This window comes from Terrapene carolina, unplaced genomic scaffold, assembly GCF_002925995.2.
Source record: "Terrapene carolina triunguis isolate 2854851 unplaced genomic scaffold, T_m_triunguis-2.0 Scaffold580, whole genome shotgun sequence".
NCBI lineage: Eukaryota > Metazoa > Chordata > Testudines > Emydidae > Terrapene > Terrapene triunguis.
The window spans coordinates 5,630,854-5,644,298 of NW_020664931.1; the positions used below are offsets into that span (position 1 = coordinate 5,630,854).

The 13,445-nt window shown below is 43.9% G+C and overlaps 1 protein-coding gene across 2 annotated transcripts in view; it reads left to right on the plus strand.

The window, feature by feature from the left end:
* The window catches only part of MARCHF6 (membrane associated ring-CH-type finger 6), a 119,359-nt gene that overhangs the window by 32,907 nt on the left and 73,007 nt on the right, over positions 1–13,445 (plus strand). For both annotated transcript variants that reach the window (XM_024206374.3, XM_026659121.2), the window contains exons 5-6: positions 5,747–5,819; positions 11,009–11,174. In XM_024206374.3, the coding sequence (XP_024062142.2) occupies positions 5,747–5,819; positions 11,009–11,174 (239 nt within the window). The remainder of the gene's footprint in view (positions 1–5,746; positions 5,820–11,008; positions 11,175–13,445) is intronic.

Below are 13,445 nucleotides of genomic sequence, written 5' to 3' on the forward strand. Positions count from 1 at the left end.
CAAGCTTGCAAATAGCCCATCAGCTTTAATACTTCTCATGTGGTATCAACTTTGTGACTTGACCACGCATTTTATTTCAGATGTTTATATTTTGCTGTATTTTAATTACTTTATCTATGAAACTATCCGATTCATAAACCAATAGCATAGTGCAAACAACAGCCAATAGGTAGGAAAACAGACACCATGTTAAGGGAATGTTAATGAAGCATGAGAATACAGGACAGCATTTCAAAAGGAGAGCACTAAAAATATTTAACATACTGTCAACAGCCCTAGTCTCAACCCAAAGGTCCCTCCCAAAACAAAACTGAAACTACATTTTTTATAATATAAATAAAACAAATGTTTAACAAAACACCCCTGGAATTAAGATAGGTGCATGCAGGGCCGGTGCAAAGAAACTTTTTCGCCGGGCAAAAACTCCCCCCCCCCCCCCCCCCCCCCCCCCCCCAATAACATCGATTCATTGAGGGGCAACGAGCCTTTATAGACCCCAGGAGCCAGCCGTGCCTAGGGGCTGCTCCCCAGACCAGGTTCTCCCCTCCACGCCCCCTGAACTCCCCTGGAGGATGCACAGCCCCCCCGCAAGCCCTCCCCTCCCCACCCCGGCGGCCCCCGCCCCGAGTCCACTCACTGGCTTTGCCGGGCTTGGGCCGCTGCAGCAGCTCGGCAGGGAGGAGCCGCCTTCTGGGGGCTCCTGCAGCAGATGCATGTGGGCAGAGGCCCCTGTGCGCCCCCCTGGCTTCTCCCTCACCGCGCTTGGGCTCTGCGGCTCCCGGCAGTGTGAGCTGCCGCCGCCACTGCCCCTCCCGGAGCAGGCTCAGGGCCCCGCGTCCCGGCGGCAGCTCACATGCCTGGGAGCCACAGAGCCCGAGCATGGCGACGGAGGAGGTGGGGGGCGCACGGGGGCCTCTGCCCGCATCATCTGCTGCAGCCTGCAGGAGCTCCCCAGGGGGGCGCCAGGCTGCAGCCTGGGCAGGAGGGGTGGGGGGCACAGCTGCTCCCTGCTAGCGGTGCCGCTGCCTTTGCAGGGCTCCTGCCCCCCTGCTCCGCGCCAGCTCCTCCATGGCTGGGGCTCACCGCCCCCGCAAGCCGACGCTCTGGCTCTCCGGTGCCTCCGGAAGGCAACCTTCTTCCTGCCGAGCCAGGGCACCACTTTTTGGCGTCCCAGGGCCGTCCTTAGGATTTATGGGGCCCTATGCAGTATTATTAAACTGGCGCCCCTATGCCTGATGGCAGCCTGAGCTTGCAGCCCGGCGGGGGCGGAGGGACAAGGCAGAAAGCATAACAAGACGCCCGGCCCGCCTCATGGTGGCGGAGAGTCACAGTTCCCCGCAGAAACCCCTGTACCCTCTCCCTCACGCAGAATGGACATGCAGAAGGTACCTAATTAAAAGCACTAAACTTGGGAATAAAAATGTCAGTCACAGGTTTTTTGATATGCCCTGAAGTTTGTCAGACATTTATTTGCAAAAACTTTGTAGTAAGGGTGAGTCAGCTGTCTTGCTGAATACAACATTAAATATTATGGAATACATGATGCAGCTCTTCTCTGTTTTACATTTTCTAATCAGTATTTCTAAGCTGATTTTATATTTTAAATGTACTCTTAAGCCTTCATAAAGTAATCATTCCAGATTACTACATATTTAACTCACTGAAACAGACATTATTTTAAATTAATCAGTCACAGAGGTTTAGTGTGTTCACAACAATGTTCATTGCTTTTAGAAAAAGGGAACACTAATTTACTGTGTGTGATCTCCATAACAATACACATGTTTATGAAATTTCACCAACTTTAAAAAATATGTTTCCAAAGATTTTAGACATAACAAAGGATTTTATATCTTACTAAGGTACTGATTCTGCTTAAAACTAGTTAATCAGATAGTTAGAAGTAAAGAAAGGGAAACTCTGTGTCCAGCTATCTGGAAGCAAAGGGCTGTTGCTTCCTTCAATGGGGGGGCAGGGGGATGAAGAGGGGGTGAAGGGAGAAATAGATGGACAGGAAGACTTTGGAAGTAAGTTTTTTTACTATAGTAATTAAAATGTGTATTTTAGATAAGGGTGGTCTTTTGAAGAATTTATTTAAAAAACCATATATCTGAAGATCCAAGCATTTAAGGCTAAAGATGATTGTGCATCTAAAAATCTATGCAAGGATTTTTTAGAGATGTGATTTTATAATCTTCACCAACTCACTAATGAAATATTTTTAAAGCAAATTTTAAACTAAGGTCCTGTAGGCTGACCTGTTCTGAGTAAAAGGCGAAAGATTTTCAGATCATATAAATCTTTCGCCTTTTACTCAGAACAGGTCAGTCTACAGGACCTGAGGCCTTGGCTACACTTGCAAGTTACAGCGCTGTAAAGCCTCCCCCAGCGCTGTAACTCACTCCCCGTCCACACTGGCAGGGCACTTACAGCGCTGTATCTCCCTGGGTACACCGCTGCAGGTACTCCACCTCCCCGAGAGGAATAACAGCTGCAGCGGAGTGGCTATGACTCACGGGTGTGAGTGTAAACGGCTTGCAGCGCTGTACTAATCACCTTGTCAAGTGGCCAATCCTCTCCATTGTTGTGACCGGCTGCAGGAATGCGGAAGTGCCGGTTTCAAAGCTCGTACCACAGAGAAAAGTAAACAGATTGCAGCTTGCTTTGAGTGAGTGAATGAATGAGCAGGGGGCCGGGAGTTGGGAACTTGCAAAATAGAGAGATGACATGCTCCAAAAAGCACTCTCTCTCCCCCCACACTCCCTGTCACAATCCACCCCACCCCACCCCGTTTTGAAAAGCACGTTGCAGCCACATGAATGCTGGGATAGCTGCCCATAATGCACTGCTCCCAACACAGCTGCAAATGTTACAAGTGTGGCCACACCACTGCGCTGGCAGCTGTCAGTGTGGACAGACTGCAGCGCTTTTCCCTATTCAGCTGCATGAAGACAGGTTTACCTTACAGCGCTGTACAGCTGCAAGTGTAGCCAAGGCCTTAGTTTACAGTCATGCACAACTGTTTTTGTCAGTACTTTCAGAAACTGACAGTAGATACCTGGGGGTTGGCAAATGCCTGTTAAATGTCTTCATTACCCCTTGAATGGTTCTTTAACAGTTTCAGTGTTGTGCTAATAGGTCTAGCAGGCTGGAGACTTTTTTTCTCTTTTAATTACTAGATCCCCTTCCCAGGAAGACTCAGAGCCTGCAGGAAGGGTCAGAATTGGGATAGGAAAACCAGTAGTGTGGACACTAAGACCCAGTGGTGCCCCAAATTTTCAGGTGCCCTACCCAGCTACCTATGCCTGAGGATGGCCCTGGGAGCCCCCAACCACTTGCCGCCCTAGGCGACTGCTTAGTTCGCCTAGTGGTTGCACCGGCCCTGGGTGCATGCTGTCAGTCACCCTGATAGTATATTTTATCCCTTTCTCCTACCCTTCTAGATTGTCTGCTCTTTAAGGCCAGGACCTTGTTTTCCTCTCTATTTGGAAGTGCGTAACATTCTAGGTGTTACTGCAATGTATAGAAGTTATTAGGGCCCTACCAATTTCGTGGCCATGAAAAATAAGTCACGGACCATGAAATCTGGTCTCCCCCCATGAAATCTGGTCTTTTGTGTGCTTTTACTCTATACTCTACAGATTTCACTGAGCCAGACCAGTGTTTCTCAAATTGGGCGCCCTGACCCAAAAGGGAGTTTCAGGGGGGGTCACAAGGTTATTTTAGGGGCATCGCGGTATTGCCACCCTTACTTCTTCTCGGCTTTCAGAGCTGGGCGGCCGGAGAGCGGCAGCTGTTGGCAGGGTGCCTAGCTCTGAAGGCAGTGACCCAGCAGCAGCAGTGCCGAAGTAAGGGTGGCAATACCATGCCATGCCACCCCTTACATTGGTGCTGCTGCCTTCAGAGCTAGGCAGCCAGAGAGAGACAGCTGCTGACTGAGGGCCCAGCTCTGCAGGCAGCGGCAACGAAGTAAGGTGGCAATACCATACTATACCATACCATCCTTATTCTGCGCTGGGATCCTGGCCAGCAGCCACTGCTCTCCAACTGCCCAGCTCTGAAGGCAGCACCATTGCCAGCAGCAGCGCAGAAGTAAGGGTAGCAGTACCGCAACCCTCTCTACAAAAACCTTGCGACCCCCCCCCCCATTCCTGTTTGGGTCAGGACCCCTACAGTTACAACACAGTGCAAATTCAGAGTTAAATAGGTGAAATAATGAAATTTATGATTTTTGAAATCCTATGACCGTGAAATTGATCAAAATAGACCATGAATTTGGTGGGGCCGTAGATATAAGAACTAATATGAAAATGTTTCCCTTTAAATTGGTTTCTGTATGTGGAATGCGTGACTGCCAAAGCTGAAATTTTCATAACTATTGTGTAATCTCTCCCATTCCGTCTCCCTCCTTATCTTTCCCTTCCTAATCCTTTTATCCCTTAATTCACCTATTTCCACTGATTTGTCCTCTCTCTTCATTTCCCCATGCCCCCATTCATCATCTCCTCTTCTCCAATCACAATTCTGTGTCTCTCCCTTGTCCTTTCCCTTTTACTATCCCTCTCTCCTACTCTTCCTCTCTCACTTCAGGTATGTCTATACTTTGAGCTGGGGGTCTGACTCCCAGCTCGAAGAGACATACCTGCACTAGATCTAATTGAGCTAGCGCGCTAAAAAGCGTGTAACTGTGGCAGATGGGCAGATGGAGGGGCTGGTCAGCTCAGTCCCCAGACTCTGAAATAAGAGACAGTGACCACCAAAATGAACAACAGTGAGGAACAACACACCTTGAAATGAGGGACACAATGAGGGATCTCACCTTTTTTTTTTTTTTTTTTTTAATTGAACACAGTTTTATTTTAAAATTTTATATATGTACAAGCATACAAATAGCCTGAAACTTACTATAATGAAATTAAATGAGTATGAAGAGAATCCTTTATTTTATTGTAAATAGTGGCTTTCTACATAAAGTCCAGTTGCTCAGATGTTTACTGTTGTGTTTAGTGTCAGAGACTCCTAGCTTGCCCCCTGCCTACATACCTCTGCTCCTCTTCCCCTTAAATTATTGAATAAAAGTGGAACTTTTCTCCATGTGCAGACTCCTGGAGCTAATCCAAGGGGACTTGTGCTACCATCAGCACAAGCTGGGGTATCAGAGTAGAGTGGTAAATAAAGTAAAGTGAAGCAACGCTTGGTCACCTGTTCAAAGAAATAAGTATTTTTGTAGAAATAAGCACATCTTTCAAGTGATTCATTTTCTAAGATAGGCGCTATGAATTTGTTAATGTTTCATTTTTGGGGCTCTCTTTCTGAAGAATGGCAGAAGAGCTGGCTATTGGCTTCAAACATCACCCCATAAAATGTTAGATTCCTAGAGTACGTTCAGTATAGTCAACAAACTTATTCCATGTACTGTGTGTGCATCAGGAGAGGCTTGATCCTTCTGCAAGTTAGAGATTTACGGTCAACTCAAGTTTATATACTGCAAGGACAGCCATCCATGCCAGTGCTGGGACTTGTATGTGAATAACAACTATATAGTGATACCTGTTGTGACTTATGTCTGAATGAAATCTTTTTGCACATCTGTATTGGTTCCCACCAATTGGTTTTAGCTTCTGTCCCAGAGGTAAATTGTTACTAGGGCTAAGAACAATCTGGAATAAACTAGTAATGGTCACTTTAGAGAGAGTTATTCCCTCATAACTGAGGGTATTTACAGCACTTTGTTTCTTTTATACAGGCCGTATCTACAAGTGCTTGTTTACTGGCTCCGTGAGCTCACTATTGACACTGCCGTTAGATATGCTGTCAACGTAAGTACTAACCAGCCTGATATATGTGACTTTTTAACCAGATGCCTATTAAAGTTGTGGCTTTTGGTACTCTCAATTCCCAATTCTTTTTCATTATCCTTTGACTTTATACCTTCTTACACTGGCTGCTACTACTATCATCTTTGCCATAGCAAGGAGACCTAGCCAACTGTTTTACAGCTGTGCTACAACTTTCCTGTTTTTGAAGTGCTGATGTGAAGGATGAACAAATCAGGCTTATAGAACTGGGCCTGGGTAATGCTGTTTCATATTATAGATGTATGTGGTTTATTCAGCCTTAGGAATACTTGCTATGGTGTAAAGTTACTTAATTTTCTTTAATTAAACTGCAGCAGAGCCTATTCTAAAGGTTTTAGAATTATAGCCATCTTTTATGTAATTTTCCTATTCATTGTTTTATACCATATGACCTACTAAGATATTGGATCCTTCACGATTTCCCTGTTGCTTAATTACATTTTATATTTCTATATACTGAATTTAATCTGTCCATGATGGGGATTTCGTAAAGATTTGAATTGATTGGCCGCTCTTTTAACTGGTCATTTCAATATTCCACACATCAAACTCTATATAATATTATCACCCTTGTGTTCTCTTCCCCCCCCCCCCCCGATCATTATTTTAATTGAATTATTTATGAGGTTAATGCACATGGAAGCCAGGTACTGACAGAGCCAGTTATAAGCCAAGCAGGCATTGAACAAAAGTTCTGTTAGCTCGCCTTGCATTTTGGCCAATGCGTTCAATTCTGCCTTAAGGCACTCAGTCTTGGAGTTTTGAGTTACACTTCAAGTCAGGCTCTATTGCAGTGGTTCCCAAACTTTTACAGCCTGTGAACCCCTTTCACTAAAATGTCAAGTCTCACGAACCCCCTCCTAGAAATGAATATTTCCAGGGATTTTCTCCTTTACCTGAGTATAAATTATAAAAGCAGTGATCTTGGAAATATAAAATTTGTTTTTATGACATGCTTATTACACACTATTTATTATTATTGATCATTACAGTATTTTTATTACATTATGAAAATGGCAACACTATTCCAAGATCTCACTTTCATAGCTTGTATCACTTTGAATAAGCCTGTTATAAGACAAGGCTCCTATGTTTCATCAAGGAGTATCAGATGTGAAACAGCATGAAGATATTTAAGAAGCTAACTCAAAGAGTTCCTCCTACACAAGCTTCAGGTCTTGAGCAGTCCAGGCAAACAACGCACATTACAACAAAGCTTAAACTTGTTCTTCATAATCATTTTAAAAACAATACTAGCTGCCTATTTAATTTTAAAAAAGCAAAAAATATTCACCTCCCTTTCCATTTCTTATAAGGAGTCTTGAAGTTTAAATCTCCTCAGTGTGATAGATATGCTTGCTTTGATCTGCTTAGCTCTTGGAAGTCCAGGGGCTCCGGGCTGCTGGCCCCGTGCCGGGGTCCCTAGGGACAGCTCTGTCCGCCATTAGGGAATTTTTTCCCGAGAACCCCCTGTAACATTTCGTGAACCCCCAGGGATTCACGAACCCCAATTTGGGAACCACTGCTCTATTGACATCTTTTTTTTTTTTATGGGGACAGAGGCTCACTAGGATAAGAACATAGTACAGATTTCCCCTGTGACCCACCAATAAATCCAGATTTGAACTCATCATTTGAGGGGGAAAATCTGAAGCCAGACTACTTTTTCTCATATGCTCTTGGTTTTTTATATCCAACCATTTCCCGTCCAGGTATAGGCCTTGATTTTAGCAAGCCTTGTCTAACTTAAGCATGTGAGTAGATTCGTTTGGACCGCTTGTGCTTAAGTACCTTGTTAACTTGGAGCCATAAAGTGTTGTGAGGGGTTGAACAAGCATAATAGAAGAAGACAGTGTAGAGATAGGGGAGAGAGTGGGGAGCAGCTTCTGAAGCAGAACTAAGTTATGGAAAGGGAAAACAGCAACAGTTCAGACAGGTTCTGCCATTTTACGTTTTGGTTAGGTTAGTTCAGAGGCTAAAGCTTCTCAGAAAATGGTAAAAATTTGTATGTTTAGTCCTTAGCACTTAAACACTTCACATACTATATAACGTAGAATGAAAACCTGCTAGCAGGAGCCTAGTCTTCTGGAATGTCACCTACCTTTTATTTTCTAACTTACATTTTTCTTTTCATTTGGCTGATCTTTGCAACTTGCTCTACTGATTCCTTCCCTAACGCCCCCTCTTTGTTAAATACTTGGAAAATTACTTTTTGTGCCACCATCTAATATTTTAACATTATTGACTTCATTCTGTAATCATTCTAATTAACATTTGTTTGTGCAATAGCTGATTCTAATTCCTTGGGCGTTCATGGAGATTGAAAGGAAAATTGAAGCTGTCAAGCAGAACTTGTACTGAATCAAATCTGAAATGAACATTGCTAAATTAAACTACCGTATATACTCGTTCATAAGCCGAATATTTTTGGTAAAAAAGTGACACATCAAAGAGCGGGGGTCGGATTATAAATGGGTCTACACCAAAATTTGGTGATTTTAAACTCTATGGAATCATTGAATTGAATATCTAATACAGGGGTCGGCAACCTTTCAGAAGTGGTGTGCCGAGTCTTCATTTATTCACTCTAATTTAAGGTTTCACATGCCAGTAATAAATGTTAACGTTTTTAGAAGGTCTCTTTCTATAAGTCTATAATATATAACTAAACTATTGTTGTATGTAAAGTAAATAAGGTTTTTAAAATGTTTAAGATTCTTCATTTAAAATTAAATTAAAATGCAGAGCTCTCCGGACCGGTGGCCAGGACCCGGACAGTGTGAGTGCCACTGAAAATCAGCTTGCGTGCCGCCTTTGGCACGCGTGCCATGGGTTGCCTACCCCTAATCTAATACATTGTCGTTTTGTTTACCTGGAGCACCTGCAGGCATGGAGCCCCTCAGCTCCCTGTGGCCGCGGTTCGCCGTTCCCAGCCAATGGGAGCTGCGGGAAGTGGCGCCATTTCCTGCAGCTTCCATTGGCTGGGAATAGCGAACCGCGGCCACAGGGAGTTGAGGGGCTCCATGCCTGCAGACGCTCCAGGTAAACAAAATGTCCTGACCCACCATCGGCTTACCCTGATGGCCAGGAGCCAAAGTTTGCCAATCCCTGAAATATAGGGTCGGCTTATGAAAAGGTCATACAGTCTTTGCTATTTTTACCTAACCATCTTGGGGGGTCGGCTTATAAACAAACGGGCTAATGAACAAGTATATATGGTAAATTGTTTCTTATAGAAATTTAATTTGCGAGTATCTTCTGTTTTTTCTTGTTGTTCTTGAGGACTATTTTCCTTGTGTTTCTCCTCCTGCTTTATCCTGTAGTGAGTCAAATCTCTTACAGAAGTGTCTCCCTGGAATAACTAGTTCTTCTTCAAGTGGTGTCCCTGTGGATGCTCCACTTTATGGGCACCCCTTTCACTTTTGATTGGAGATTTTTGGTAGCAGTGTTTCTTCTCCTGGTACATGTGCCCTACACATCCTCATGCTCTGTACCAAGGCTATATAGGGCTGCGTGGGTGAACTGCCCACAGTTCCTTCTCAGCCAGGCAGTCTACAATATGCCTGTTCGTTGTGTACCTGTTTTCCCCTTTTATTAGAATTTTTGCTTTATAGATGGTTCTTCGTACTAGCAATAGTAGTAGGATTAGTACCTTAGAGTTGGAATGTTTGTTCGCCTTTTCCTTTTAAAAAAAAAAATAAAAAAAATTTTTTTTCCTTTTCCCCTATTGAGGGACTTGAACAACTTTTTCTTCTGTTGAGGATACCGGGTTCCCTGAGATTTAAAAGATGCCTCTTTTGTTGAGAAGCAATCCCTGTGAGTGGTGGTTGTGACGGGTTGGATCACAGAAACCCCCTTGGGAGCTGCCACCTAATGTGCCAAGACTACCTCTGCTCCTGTTTTCCCTGCCAGCTCAGGACTCCAGCACCCTGTCTTGCTGAGCCAGACACTCCCGTCTGCTCCAACAAAGACCCAGGGTCTAAATTACTTGCCCCAAAGCTGCAGGTTTACCTGAAACAGCTCACAGAAGTGTGCTTGTCTTTAGCACTCAGATGCCCAACTCCCAATGGGGTATAAACCCAAATAAATCCGTTTTACCCTGTATAAAGCTTATGCAGAGTAAACTCATAAATTGTTTGCCCTCTATAACACTGATAGAGAGAGATGCACAGTTGTTTGCTCCCCCAGGTATTAATACATACTCTGAGTTAATTACTAAGTAGAAAGTAATTTTATTAAATACAGAAAGTAGGATTTAAGTGGTTCCAAGTAGTAACAGACAGAACAAAGTAAGTCACTAAGCAAAATAAAATAAAATGTGCAAATCTATGTCTAATCAAACTGAATACAGATAATCTCACCCTCAGAGATGCTTCAGTAAGTTTTTTCCTCAGACTGGACACCTTCCAGGCCTGGGCACAATTCTTTCCCCTGGTACAGCTCTTGTTCCAGCTCAGGTGGTAGCTAGGGGATTCTTCATGATGGCTCCTCTCTCTCCCTTTGTTCTGTTCAACCCCTTTATATATCTTTTGCATAAGGCGGGAACTCTGTCCCTCTGGGTTTCCACCCCCCTCCCCCCCCACTGGAAAAGCACCAGGTTAAAGATGAATTCCAGTTCAGGTGACATGATCACATGTCACTGCAAGACTTCATTACCCACTTGCCAGCACACACACATACAGGAAGACTCACAGGTAAAACACAGCCATCTGCAGACAATGGTCCTGGTTAATGGGAGTCATCAAGATTCCAAACCACCATTAATGGCCCACACTTTGCATAATTACAGTAGGTCCTCCTAGTTATATTTTATATTTTTAGTTTTAGATACAAGAGTGGTACATTTATACAAATAGGATGATCACACTCAGTAGATTATAAGCTTTGTAATAATACCTTACCAGAGACCTTTTGCATGAAGCATATTCCAGTTACATTATATTCACTTATTCATTATATTCACTTCCCTTGAAATGGAAATATTACTTGTATGTACATTCCTTACTAAAGGAGCTGGGAAACGTAGCTCTTCAGATCACAAAATGAGAACTTAGTTTAACTGATTTTGACTGAGGGATTCTATGTGAACAGAAATGATTGGAAATAATTTTTTTTTTATATTAACATAAATGTCTTGTTCTTTTTAACAGGGAAAATTTATTGGCAGATTGTTTGCAGGGTTGTTTTGTGGTGACATGCACACTCTGTGCATTTATCAGTCTAGTGTGGTTACGTGAACAGATTGTCCATGGAGGAGCACCACAGTGGTTGGAACAAAATCAACAGCCACCCAATGGTCTTGGCCAACAAAATGAGGTAAAAGTTTGTAAAATGCAAATTAGTTTAAAATAAATTGTGGGGGAGGAGAGAAGCGGGGGATGTGCACATGGAAGAATAAATGGTGAAAAACCTGTCCACTTCAATTTAATAAATTTTACTGCAAGGGGATCTTATTTCCACACTTTCAAATATACAGTCTTATGTAACGAGGAGTCCGGTGACACCTTAAAGACTAACAGATTTGGGCATAAGCTTTCGTGGGTAAAAAACCCCACTTCTTCAGATGCATGGAGTGAAAATTACAGATACAGGCATAAGTATACTGGCACAGGAAAAGAAGGGAGTTACCTTGCAAGTGGAGACTCAGTGTTGACAAGGCCAATTCAGTCCGGGTGGATGTGGTCCACTCCCAATAATTGATGAGGAGGTGTCAATACCAAGAGAGGGAAAATTGCTTTTGTAGTGAGCCAGCCACTCCTAGTCCTTATTCAAGCCCAATTTAATGGTGTTAAGTTTGCAAATGAATTGTAGCTCTGCAGTTTCTCTTTGAAGTGTGTTTTTGAAATTTTTTTGTTGAAGGATGGCTACTTTTAAATCCGTTATTGAATGTCCAGGGAGATTGAATGTATCCAAGGGTGCTGAGGGAGTTGGCTGATGTGATTGCAGAGCCATTGGCCATTATCTTTGGAAATTCGTGGCGATTGGGGGAGTTCCCGGATGATTGGAAAAAGGCAAATGTTGTGCCAATATTTTAAAAAGGGAAGAAAGAGAACCCGGGGAACTGCAGAGTGGTCAGCCTCACTTCAGTCCCCGGCAAAATCATGGAGCAGGCACTCAAGGAATCCATTTTGAAGCATTGGAGGAGAGGGAGGTGATCAGGAACAGTCAGCATGGATTCACCAAGGGCAAGTCATGCCTGACCAACCTGATTGCCTTCTATGATGAGATAACTGGCTCTGTGGATATGGGGAAAACGGTGGATGTGATATATCTTGACTTTAGCAAAGCTTTTGATATGATCTCCCACAGTATTCTTGCCAGCAAAATAAAGAAATGTGGATTGGATGAATGGATTATAAGGTGGATAGAAAGCTGGCTAGATTGTCGGGCTCAATGAGTAGTGATCAACGGCTCGATATCTAGTTGGCAGCCGGTATCAAGTGGAGTGCCCCAGGGGTCGGTCCTGGGGCTGGTTTTGTTCAACATCTTTATTAATGATTTGGATGATGGGATGAATTGCACCCTCAGCAAGTTCGCAGATGACACTAAACTGGGGGGAGAGGTAGATATGCTGGAGGGTAGGGATAGGGTCCAGAGTGATCTAGACAAATTGGAGGATCGGGTCAAAAGAAATCTGATGGGGTTCAACAAAGACAAGTGCAGAGTCCTGGACTTAGGACGGAAGAATCCCATGCACTGCTACAAGCTGGGGACCGACTAGCTAAGCAGCATTTCTTCAGAAAAGGACCTGGGGATTACAGTGGATGAGAAGCTGGATATGAGTCAGTAGTGTGCCCTCGTTGCCAAGAAGGCCAACGGCATATTGGGCTGTATTAGTAGGAGCATTGCCAGCAGATCGAGGGAAGTGATTATTCTCCTCTATTCGGCAGTGGTAAGGCCATACCTGGAATATTGAGTCCAGTTTTGGTCCCCCCACTACAGAAGGGATGTGGACAAATTGGAGAGAATCCAGCAGAGGACAACGAAAATTATTAGGGGGCTAGGGCACATGACTTAACAGGAGAGGCTGAGGGAACTGGGGTTATTTAGTCTGCAGAAGAGAAGAGTGAGGGGGGATTTGATAGCAGCCTTCAAATACCTGAAGTGGGGTTCCAAAGAGGATGGAGCTCGGCTGTTCTCAGTGGTGGCAGATTACAGAACAAGAAGCAATGGTCTCAAGTTGCAGTGGGGGAGGTCTAGGTTGGATATTAGGAAACACTGTTTTACTAGGAGGGTGGTGAAGCAGTGGAATGGGTTACCTAGGGAGGTGGTGGAATCTCCATCCTTAGAGGTTTTTAAGGCCCAGCTTGACAAAGACCTGGTTGGGGTGATTTAGTTGGTGTTGGTCCTACTTTGAGGAGGGGGTTGGACTAGATGACCTCCTGAGGTCTCTTCCAACCCTAATATTCTATGATTCTATGAAGTGTTCTTCTACTGGCTTTTGTATGTTACCATTCCTGGTGTCTGATTTGTGTCCATTTATTCTTTTATGTTGAGACTGTCTGGTTTGGCCAATGTACATGGCAGAGGGGCATTGATGGCACATATCACATTAGTAGATGTGCAGGTGAATGAGCCCCTGATGGT